General features: G+C 49.8%; 1 protein-coding gene across 10 annotated transcripts in view; it reads right to left on the bottom strand.

Annotated features, from left to right (window-relative positions):
- LOC121008366 (myosin phosphatase Rho interacting protein) overlaps positions 1-12,031 on the bottom strand; it is a 96,096-nt gene extending 84,065 nt beyond the window's left edge. For all 10 annotated transcript variants that reach the window (XR_005780567.1, XR_005780566.1, XM_040440856.1 and 7 more), the window contains exon 1: positions 11,733-12,031. Coding sequence is in view for 8 of the 10 variants with exons in the window: in XM_040440856.1 (XP_040296790.1) it covers positions 11,733-11,852 (120 nt within the window). In the remaining 2 variants the exon portion in view is untranslated. The remainder of the gene's footprint in view (positions 1-11,732) is intronic.
- Between the last annotated feature and the right edge of the window lie 413 nt (positions 12,032-12,444).

Below are 12,444 nucleotides of genomic sequence, written 5' to 3'. Positions count from 1 at the left end.
ACGACCCTTTGCCAGCTGACTTGTGTGTTTCAGTGCTTCCCACACTGCCCTCAGCTCCTTGAAATTTGAGGATTGCTGGCTCACGTAATTCCCCCATGTTCCCTGGTAGGAGTTCCCCTGGACGACCGCTCCCCACCCGTGGAGGCTGGCATCTGTTGTGATGACTAGAGGGAGATCTTGTGCCCAGAAAATCCTGTTTTCTAGGTTCGAATTGCTGAGCCACCAAGTTAGTGATTTTTTGGTCTCTGCATCTAAGAATATTTTCCTCTCTAGGGTTAATTGCGATCTGTTCCATTTGTCTAAGATGAATTTCTGGAGTGGTCTTAGATGGAACTGTGCCCAGGCAACTGCTGGAATGCAAGCGGACAGACTCCCTAGTACCTTCATGGCCTGTCTTATTGAACAGAATTTCTCCTTCTTGAACTTCCTCAAAGCTGTCTGAAGTTTTACTATCTTTTGAGGTGGTAGAAAGGATCTTTGGGAGACTGTGTCTAGAGTAATGCCCAGAAAAACTTTCCGTTTGGATGGGATTAAATCCGATTTTTTCCAATTGATGAGCCAACCTAGGCTCTGTAGATGATCCAGGACTAACCCGAGATGGATTCCCATGGTCTCTATGTTGTCCGCCACTACCAGTAGGTCGTCCAGATAGGGGATCACACAAATTGCCTTTTCTCTCAAGGTTGTCAAGGCTTCCGCCATTATTTTGGTAAAAACCCTTGGGGCAGAAGAGATCCCGAAGGGGAGACACCTGAACTGGAAATGCTGAATGTTTCCCTCCAATTCTATTGCGAACCTTAGGAATTCCCTTGATGACCTGTGAATTGGGACGTGATAATAGGCGTCCTTGTTTGTTGTTGGATGAGGAGGCTTCGGCCCGATTTGGGTTGAAGAGGAAGCTTCTCCCCCTGCCTCCCTTCGCATAGCTCCACCTCCCAGTCTTCCCTTTATCTTTTTTATTTTCGGGTTGAAAAAATCGGTCACGAAAGGGCTGCCTTTTTTGTTTATATCTTTCCTCTGGAAACCCTCTTTTTTTATTTGTCGCGTTGTCTAGGATTTTATCTAGATCTTCTCCGAAAACGTACTGACCGTGGAAGGGGAGTGCGATTAATTTATTTTTAGATGTGATATCTCCTGACCACGCTTTAAGCCATAGTGCCCTTCTCGCTGTATTTGAGAGAACAGCTGTACGGGCGGACAGTTTAACTGATTCAGCAGCTGCGTCTGCTAGAAAGGAGGTTGCCATCTTTAATAGAGGCAAGCTCTCTAGAATTTGATCCCGTGGTGTCTTATTGACCAGATGTATCTCTAGCTGGTCTAGCCAAAGGTTCAGTGTTCTGGCCACACATGTGGAGGCAACGCCCGGTTTGAGAAGGGCCGCCGTAGTCTCCCAGGTCTTTCGCAAGAGACTCTCCGCTTTCCTGTCTAGAGGATCTTTCAATTGTGCTGAGTCTTCAAACGGTAGGGCCGTATGTTTTGCTACCTTGGCCACTGGCGCGTCTACTTTGGGAATGGTCTCCCAATCCGTACAGTCCTCTTGGCTAAAGGGGTAGCGCCTCTTAATTCCTCTTGGGATAAAGGATCCTTTATCCGGTTTTTCCCATTCAGACCTAATTAATTTTTGGACACTATCAGGGACTGGAAAAACGGCCTTCTTCCTTTCACCTAGACCCCCAAAAATTTCTTGCTGGGTAGACCTAGGGGTTTTAGGCATCTCCATCTGAATGGTGGCCCTGATGGCCCTGATAAGTTCATCAATATCTTCAGGATTGAACAGGAAGCGCTTATATTCGCCCTCTTCATCTGAAGATGCCGGGTGTTTTTGGACAGATTCGGAGTCTGAGACCGCCAGCCCCTCAGAGTCGGAATCCAGGATAAGTGATTTAACACTACGGGCGTCCTGAGTGGGGGGAACTTTGGGAGGAGTAGGTTCTCTGGTAGTTAAGGCTAGCTGAACCTCTTCTTTTACCACTTTTCTAATGTCTTCAATTAGACTAGAAGACTCAGACTTGATGACACTGGCAGTACATTCTTTACACAGGGGCTTGGATCCAGTGTTAGACAATCTTTTGCAGCAAATACCACATTTTCTAGTTTTTTTGGCTGCAGAAGCCGAATCCTTTTCTCCCTGAAATGGTAAGGGAGGAAAGGATGAGCAGACTGAACCCACCATACAAGGCATGTACCTGAGAACAGGTTACTCACTGTCCCAGGGTTTGATGCAGGCTCGGTTCCAGAGCCCGGCGTGAGGGGGGTGCTCATCTTGACTCCCGACCGCTTCAGAGATGCTTCACCAAAATATGTGAGCCGCGCTATGCAGGGCGCCGTTACACAGGTCCTGAGCGTTTTTATAGTGTCTCCATGTGCTTCTCATGCTGCAGGACCTGTGGCGCATGTTGATGACGTCAGCGCGCTTAGCTCCGCCCCCGGCGTCTGACGTCATCCGCCTGCCGGCCGGAAGGGACACATCACAGTGCCGATCCGCCGTGTTCCTCCTTCCCTCTGCATCAAGCCCTCCGGGACCGCCGCAGAGGGAATCTTCGCAGGGGCACTACCTATGTGCCCGAGCCCAGGCCTAACCAAACGGAGGAGGGAGAGCTGCACTGCAGATCCGACCTCGGCCCAGATGAAAAAAAAAAAAAAAAAACTCCAGGTGAGCCCAAACGAGCTCCGTGCACCTCTCCTGCTTCCTATCCTGATGGGACAGGAAAAACACTGGTGATGTGAGGAGGGGGTGGGGGTTTTAACCTCTCTGTGTTTTTCCTGTCCAATCAGAAGGAAGTCAATCTCAGGACTTGGTGTCATGGAGACGACTGGGGAAAGGCTCTCATACCTGTGCTGAGGAATGGCCACACATTCGCAGCCTATAAGTCAACATTAAACATAAGGAAATAGTTCAGATCCCCAAGTCTGATAAACGGAAGGTCATACGAGGTTCCTGGAGGTAAAAGGGCCACCTCCGTCCACAGGTTGAGGAGGCGCAGCGTCATCCCGAGGAGCTTCCGACTGACCTGATAACTGGCAGTCACTGTCACTACACCAGAGATTTCCACCTTAGAACGCTCTAGTTATTGCAAAACTACAACCCCCAGCATGCCCTAAAGCTGACATACAAGGTATGATACAGAAGACATGGGGTCCACAGGTGTCACTCACGCGGGGCATGCTGGGACACTTACGTATTCAGCGTCTGGCCGTCAATCTCAGTATTAGGGCTCGTTCACACGAATGTATTTTGCTTTCCGTAAACGGACCGTTTTCTGCGTTCCGCATGCGGTCCGTATATGGAACCATTTATTTCAATGGGTCCGCAAAAGATGCGGACAGTACTCTGTGTGCTGTCCGCATCCGTTGCTCCATTCCGTGGCCCCGCAAAAATTATGAGTCCTGTCCTATTCTTGTCCGTTTTGCGGACAAAAATAGGCATTTCTATAATGGGCCTCCTGTTCCGTTCCGCAAGTTGCGGAAGGCACACGGGCGGCATCCGTTTTTTGCTAAAACCGCAAAAACGTCACGATACGTCTGCGTCACCCAGGTCCTCACCAGAGGCTCCAAATTCTCCAGAAGCCACCCAAACCTCACCAGAGGCTCCAAATTCTCCAGAAGCCACCCAAACCTCACCAGAGGCTCCAAATTCTCCAGAAGCCACCCAAACCTCACCAGAGGCTCCAAATTCTCCAGAAGCCACCCAAACCTCACCAGAGGCTCCAAATTCTCCAGAAGCCACCCATAACTGACTGCACTTCTGGAGGCCTGATGAAGCAATCGCCTCCGCCAACGCCCTCTGTCTCACGAGCAGATTTGAACCTGGCGCGTGTTTTATGTACCAGAATCTGCTGCTGAGGTCATAATAATTTCCATCAGTGTTTGAAATCCGCAGCAAGTCCTAGGCTTCTGCATATTCGCTTCCAAATCCGCGCATTACAGTCTAAGGGCGTGCATGAAGGAAGGAACACGCATGTAAACACGGATGAATTACTGAAGCAATACTGACGACAACCCAATGGTATATCAGCCGGAATATGGACGCACTTCAATCCACTCAGGTGAAAGAGGAATCTGGGAGAACTGAATACCTAACAACTCCATCATAGATGGGAGACACCATATTTAGGGCATTCTCTTATATGTTCAGCGAATGGATCGCTTCCGGTTTTTGGTCCCTTCAGGCCTTTGTCTACACCGCGACTTCTTGAAGCGCCACTGGTTGATTTTAACTATTGAACGACAGCTGCACTCCAAATGAATGAACTCAGATGAATGCAATCTTGTGGACCGCGGCGGGCATACGATAGTTAAAATCAATCAATTGCTCTACAAAAAGTCACAGTGTCGCCCAGGATCAAAGATGAATCACTGTCATCGACCCGCTGTCGGTGGGAGGAGGGTCATTGTGTCCTAGGTAGGTGACTGAGCGCCATTCATCAGCATATAGACGCTCCTGGCTTGGCTGGCAGAGCTACGTCATGTGGGATTCGTGTGCACGACCATGTGCTGCCTCTTGGCCAATCAGGCTGGTGCTGCAAGTAGCATTAGGTGCCTCTGAATGGGACCCCTCAAATGGGAGGCGTATTACGTAAGCATGTAAAGGTGCCCACCCACATCAGATAAAGGTCAGTGGACCATCTGCTGTGTAAAGGCATTCCCCAACTCTCCCCCTGATGGTACGTGTCACGGAAGGGTTTCCAACATGTCTGATGCTTTGTTCTCATGGGAGGCGAGCCACCGTCAGTAGGGAGTACTCCTCTCTGGGCCGTGTTTATGTATGTGGAGGGGTGTAGTGAGGAACAGATCCTTAGGGCTCATGCACACAAATGTATTTTCTTTCCGTGTCCGTTCCATTTTTTGGGGGTTTTTTTTATGTGGAACCATTCATTTCAATGGGTCCCCCAAAAAAACGGAAGTTACTCCGTGTGCATTCTGTTTCCGTATGTCTGTTCCGCAAAAGAATAGAACATGTCCTATTATTGTCTGCATCACGGACGAGGATAGGACTGTTCTATTATGGGCCAGCTGATCCGTTCCGCAAAATAAGGAATGCACACGGACGTCATCCGTATTTTTTGCTGATCCGTTTTTTGCGGACTACAAAATACATACGGTCGCGTGCATGAGCCCATCGATTGTGAGACCAATTGGGGACAGCTTGATGTATGTCAGCGCTAGACAAGTGCATAAAATAAAGTTAGAATAACATGGCTGATTTCAGAAACGGCGCCGCACCGGTCCATGGGCTGTGACTGGTATTTACATTGAACAGGGCTGAACTGCAATACCACACACGACCTGCGGACAGATGTGGGGCTGTTTTTCTGAAAGAAGCCATGTTATTCTAATCACATAGAAGGCCTTAAAGGGTTATCTGGGAATTTCTATGGATAGGTCATCAATATCAGATCCGCGGGGGTCCGACTCCCGGATCGCCGCCGATCAGCCGTTAGTAGAGGCCGGCGCTCCCTGAGCACAGCATCCTCTTCCTAGGGCATGTGACGTCATCGTATATTGGTCACATGGCCTAGGAGCGGGTCCGCCCCACCAAGCACTTCCACTATACAATGGACGGCCCCGTGCATGGGAGAGATGCCGGGAGCGGACTGCGTTCACCAGAGCTCCGGTGAGCCCCGCGGCTTCCTGAACCAGACGATCGGCAGGAGAGCCGGGACTCAGGACTATCCAGAGGATAGGTCATCATTATCAATTCCTGGAAAAACCCCTTTAAGCACACAACCATAAAATGGCGCCTAATAACCTCAGGTTGGATGGAGCAGTAATACGGTACCAATGTCTGTGGGGTCCTACTCTACCTCAGATTATATGATATATAGATATTTTAACATTTCTTCTAGGGAAGAATCACTGTATTACGGTGCCACACGGAGCACAATATGGCGGTATGGACCCTGTGACGTCGATCTGCTGTATGAGGCCTCAGTCAGGATACGGGGGTACAGGTGTCTTCCAGTGTGTGATCTGCAGCCCTATATTATAGCTGATAAAGGGCACAACAAGAACCAGCATCAATGGAGTTAAACATTCAAAAGTACTTAACCCATTAGGTAAAAAGCCCAGAGCGGAGACGGGAGCCAACATTCCCCGAGTGAGTCACTTGGCAGAGGCTCATTAGAGAAATAAGATTACTGGTTACATCACCGCAGTGGATTACACTTGTTATGTCACAGGCCGGGGCCCACACACAAAACCAAAGACTGTGAAATCACAACTCCGTGGCCCACCACCCCCATCATCCTGAGGAGGATCCCGAGCACAACAAGCAGAACTGCAAAATGGAGACTCCTCCACGAGTGGTCGGCTCCGTCAAAGCCAAAGGAAGACGGGGCTCATCGCCATCGACAGGCGGGATCTGCAGTATCCCTAAAGCAGTCCTCCTATAATAGTACCGCAGCGCTATAGGTCACGCACGTCGGTGGGGGTTCTCCGCACTGGAGATATGCGACTAAGGACTCATGCACAACGCCGTTGTTTTTGTCCGCATCCGAGCCGCAGTTTTGGCGGCTCGGATGCGGACCTGTTCACTTTAATGGGGCCGCAAAAGATGCGGACAGCACATGTAGCCATTGTTTTTAAGGTGTTTGTTTAAAACATCAGTGGTTTTCCACGTATCGTGGTTCAGTGGAACAATCACAAGGACGCTCACAACTACCCGCCCACTGAAGTCTATGGGTCAGTGAAAAAAATCACGGACGCAACACGGATGGCATCTGTAATCCGTTTCCCGCTGCACAGTGTCCGTAGAATACAGATGCCACACGGACCACAGACCTTCATAGATAAAACACGGACATGGAAATATGAACGAGGCCTTGGTAGTGATCATCGGAGAGGGGAGTTTTATAGACTTCCTGTCGCAGCAGAGAATAATAAGTTACATTAGGCTTAAAGCCTGTATTACACTGGCAGATTTTCTGCCAGATCATCGCTGGCACTCGTTAGCGCTCATCTGGCAGTGTAACAATGCTGCTCGTCCATCGGGCAGTCGTGATCGAGGAGATATAGCTTGTAACAGCAGCGGTCTCCTCCGCTAGTGAGCAGGCGATTGCCAGGAGGAAACGCTTCCTTCCCAACAATCGCCCGCAGAATCGGGCCGTCTACTACAGCCTATAGCAACAGGATCCATTCCGACGCATTTCAAACTGGGTCCTTATTGAAAGCACCACTCTCTTATCCTCATCCACAGTCCATGAAATGACATTTGGTCCAAACCGCGCTAAGAATTTTACATAAGAAATGCGTCAGCTCTTAGCTCTACAAATAAGTAGACTTTATGTGCGAAACGCATCAGCGCTTGGTGCCATTAGATTTGGACCAGATAAGAAATTATGAAGGGACAGCATCAAATCCAACCTGCCACATTTTGAACCTTTTTATCACCGACCCCCGAAACGTTTCCAGCCCTCTTTAGGTACAACGGCAACAACATACTAGGGCATTAGATCGGAAACGCGTCAGCGCTCGGAGGAGAGTGACGTCGGGAATCGTGGTAACGGTCATTTCTATGGAAGCCTATGAATGCAGTAAGGGTGTACGGGAGGAGCCCTCTACCCCGTGGCGTTCATGTGCCTTGCTGTGCCCGGGCACAAGGTCTTGGCTCTGGATGAAGACTAGTAATGCCCAGGATTAATTGTGCCGCTCTGTATAGTATTTCATGTTCTGGCAGGATCTGCAGGGGATGACTGACGCGCTATGTACACAGAGCTCTCTGCCAACACGTAGAATCCTGGGAGGCAGAACACGTCAACGGCAGAACTACATATCCCAGCATGCCCCGTCCTTCTCCGCAACTCTTTACCCATCAACACGTGAAAAACCCAGATAATAGAAGGAGGCGACGACAACAAAGGCGTACCCAAAATAATTGGCCAGATCAAAGGCGAGCAGGCGGATTCCGCAGGAAGAAGGAAAGAAAAACAATCCCATCGTGTCAAGAGTCCAGAGGAATCGGGGGCTGCATCCTGGTCGATGACCCCCAAACTGTTGAATCTAGAAGAGGCTTCCCAGCACAAGCTCCAGTGTAACTGTTTGAGGAGAGCTTCAATATGGCTGCCGCAGGGACGTCACCCGCTTTTCCTGAAGACCTAGCTAAGCAGAGATCCATCCCCAGGTATCAGGCCTGGAGGAGATGTAAAGGAAGCCCTATCGTTCATTCCCCAGCTCTCCTAGGAGCAGATGGGGCCCTTCTGATTCTCGGGGTACTATGGGGAAAACAGTCACTACAGCAGGTGAGGGGGGCCAAGGGTCAGTGTCCCGCTAAGGGGCGTTCCCTCATCCGGCACTGGGCTCAGGTGTGTGAACTCAGAGCGGGCCTGTGGGGGCCTGACAACGAAGAGGACAGAGGACAGGAACGTCCGTAAACGTGTACGTTATGTTTCATTCACACTCGGCCCCCGAGGGGACTACACACAAGAACTGCCGTTACCCCTAAAAGTGAAAGGATCAGATAAGCGGACAACCAAATTACTGAGAGGAGTCCCCTGCATGGGAGACAGAGGACACTAGGGCCGAATTGCAGGTTTCCAGCCACCACAACAAAGCTGACCCATCTATAAGGGTCCAAACACGGGACGGAAACAAGGGTTCAAAACCAATAATTGACCCATGTAAATCGTCCGGCTAGTCCTTGTTCACCAAACCCGGGAGCAGAAAAGATCTCCAGGTCCAACTGTACACGGGAATCCTACAGAGGGAAGAAGGGTCCACCCTGAGCCAAGCCTGCCATGAGCAAGGAAGATGGTGCCGGCTGAGCTAAGGTGCTTTCTGCAAACTGTAAGGATAGGTAATGTAGTGTATGTACACAGTGACTGCACCAGCAGAATAGTGAGTGCAGCTCTGGAGTATAATACAGGATATGACTCAGGATCAGTACAGGATAAGTAATGTATGTACACAGTGACTCCACCAGCAGAATAGGGAGTGCAGCTCTGGAGTATAATACAGGATGTAACTCAGGGTCAGTACAGGATAAGTAATGTATGTACACAGTGACTGCACCAGCAGAATAGGGAGTGCAGCTCTGGAGTATAATACAGGATGTAACTCAGGGTCAGTACAGGATAAGTAATGTATGTACACAGTGACTGCACCAGCAGAATAGTGAGTGCAGCTCTGGAGTATAATACAGGATGTAACTCAGGATCAGTACAGGATAAGTAATGTATGTACACAGTGACTCCACCAGCAGAATAGTGAGTGCAGCTCTGGAGTATAATACAGGATGTAACTCAGGATCAGTACAGGATAAGTAATGTATGTACACAGTGACTGCACCAGTAGAATAGTGAGTGCAGCTCTGGAGTATAATACAGGATGTAACTCAGGATCTACACAGGATAAGTAATGTATGTACACAGTGACTGCACCAGCAGAATAGTGAGTGCAGCTCTGGAGTATAATACAGGATGTAACTCAGGATCAGTACAGGATAAGTAATGTATGTACACAGTGACTGCACAAGCAGAATAGTGAGTGCAGCTCTGGAGTATAATACAGGATGTAACTCAGGATCAGTACAGGATAAGTAATGTAATGTATGCGCACAGTGACTGCACCAGCAGAATAGTGAGTGCAGCTCTGGAGTATAATACAGGATGTAACTCAGGATCAGTAATGTAAAGTATGTACACAGTGACTGCACCAGCAGAATAGTGAGTGCAGCTCTGGAGTATAATACAGGATGTAACTCAGGATCAGTACAGGATAAGTAATGTAATGTATGTACACAGTGACTGCACCAGCAGAATAGTGAGTGCAGCTCTGGAGTATAATACAGGATGTAACTCAGGATCAGTACAGGATAAGTAATGTATGTACACAGTGACTGCACCAGCAGAATAGTGAGTGCAGCTCTGTGGTATAATACAGGATGTAATTCAGGATCAGTACAGGATAAGTAATGTAATGTATGTACACAGTGACTCCACCAGCAGAATAGTGAGTGCAGCTCCGGAGTATAATACAGGATGTAACTCAGGATCAGTACAGGATAAGTAATGTATGTACACAGTGACTGCACCAGCAGAATAGTGAGTGCAGCTCTGGGGTATAATACAGGATGTAACTCAGGATCAGTACAGGATAAGTAATGTATGTACACAGTGACTGCACCAGCAGAATAGTGAGTGCAGCTCTGGAGTATAATACAGGATGTAACTCAGGATCAGTACAGGATAAGTAATGTAAATGTATGTACACAGTGACTGCACCAGCAGAATAGTGAGTGCAGCTCTGGAGTATAATACAGGATGTAACTCAGGATCAGTACAGGATAAGTAATGTGATACATCTACTAGGTGACTCCATTTTACGTAGATTACATCCATATCCTCCTCTAACATTTGGGTTTGGGGCCGGTCATGCACTTAGGGCTCTTTCTCTCTATGCCAATAGGTATTAATAAGGAAATGGATCCCAGTCTGTGCTTCATTGGAAGTCCAGAGCTGATGAACCAGGTCCCACCCTGAGAACATACACCAATAATTCAGCATGTTGTCCTCCAATAAACATCTAGTTTGTGGGACACAAACGTCCTAGAAGACCCTGGATAGATGGTTATGAGGTGTTACACTGTGGGGACACACAAGGCCGGTTGCCATGACTACAGTCATTCATGCCATCACAATGCACTGACAGCCGCCCCAAGTACAGACCCCTGCCTCCAAAAAAGAGAAAGAAAAAAAAAAAAGGTCGTCTGGAAGTGAATAGACATTGGCTCGGCTTCTGGACCCTCCTGCAGATAGACAAGTGGAAATCCTGAGGAATCCTCCCCATACAACGATGATTCCAGGCTCCTCGGCAGCTCCAGAGCGCAGGAATTATGTAGCACATTCAGGAAATATGCAATTTCCACTGCTAAGTGCAACCCATAAAGCTGGAGAACGCCGCTGCTCCGGGCTTTACGGTCGTGGGTTAACCCCTGCGCTGCCAGCTACGTCCATATACTACACAATGGGGAGGGGGGTAAAAACAAGTGGGGCCTAATGCAAGGCCTCGTCAATGTCCAGGGGGTCTCCAGGAGCTAGAAGCGGTATCTAACACACAGGCCTAGGACAGGTCACATGATGCCAAATATCATACAGTCAATGGAAACAATGTAACAGTCCAAATGTATCACCCTGGAGAAAAGCTGGAAGTGGTCCCATCATGGCCTCCACAGACATTAAAGACCCCCCCCCAGGAAGATCTGAGTGAGCCCCCAACCTTCTAGATCACTGGGGTTGTCAATGGAGACGGATTAGGGGATCGTTCTGGGGAAGACTGACACAAGAAGGCTCGCGCCTTCACCCCTGCCCCTCGTCTACGTCTCAGGGCACCCAGCCAAGGGTGGGGGGTAGTTAGAGGCCACCTAGGGCATAGCCATTGGGCCCCCACATCAGCAGGTTCAGGGGGGAAGCTAGGCGGTATATAGTTTCGCCCCCATACTGATTTTTTTTATCGAAAGCCCAAAGTCGGTGCTTTCTCACCCCGTGCACTAGGTTGCGGTCTATCGCAGGCCCTCTCCATAACAGAAGGGCCCCCCACAAACCATTCCCTATCCCCCCCATAAAGAGGGGTGAAATAGGAGGCGACCTCCACTTAGCGGCTTCCATTGATTTCTATGGGGACCCCGAGCCTCCAGGAGAAGCCCCCCATCAGGGCAGTGCCCCTGGAGGACGCCTGCCTGCTCTCTCACACCCCCCTAGAGGGCAGCCTCGAGCGCAGGGGCTGATGGGAGCGCTCACCTGATTGAGGTCCTCGTCTGACAGGAGATGCGACTCCCGGGGCTTGAAGCAGTTCTGACATTTGCTCTTGTTGAAGATATTGGCCTGGAACTTCTTACACGGATTCTCCTTCACAGACATTGCGAGGGCCGGGTGACACAGCAGCAGCGGATGAGAGGAGACTAGGGGCGCTCCCCCATCACTCGGGGTCACACTCACATCCCGGGGAGCGCAGCTGCCGCTGTAATCCCGCCCGCTTCCCCCGCTCTGCTCTCCGCCGCTTACTGAGACATTGGAACGAACCGGGCGAGAGGCGGCGGGCGGGGCTAACGGGAAGAGTGACTGACAGCAGGATGAGCCAATCACAGCGCAGCGCTCCCTCCCCCACCCCCTCCTCCCGCAAGATAACAAAAGAAAGCCAAGCAATAGAAGCCAGCAAGTTCAGCTGTCACTGCGGGGGGCGGAGTCTGGGGGAAGGTTAGGCGGACGTGCAGCATTCCCCAGGGATCCAGTGACAGCTGCTAGGGAGGGGTCTGTGTACAGTGCACTGCAATGTGTGTATACTGCCCTGTATGTACACTGCAATGTGTGTATACAGCCCTGTATGTGCACTGCAATGTGTGTATACTGCCCTGTATGTGTCCTGCAATGTGTGTATACTGCACTGTATGTGTACTGCAATGTGTGTGTATACAGCCCTGTATGTGTACTGCAATGTGTGTATACAGCCCTG

Source organism: Bufo bufo, chromosome 7 (genome assembly GCF_905171765.1).
Source record: "Bufo bufo chromosome 7, aBufBuf1.1, whole genome shotgun sequence".
NCBI lineage: Eukaryota > Metazoa > Chordata > Amphibia > Anura > Bufonidae > Bufo > Bufo bufo.
The sequence above is the reverse complement of the archived record's forward strand: the minus strand, read 5'-3'. Positions and strand labels throughout refer to the sequence as shown.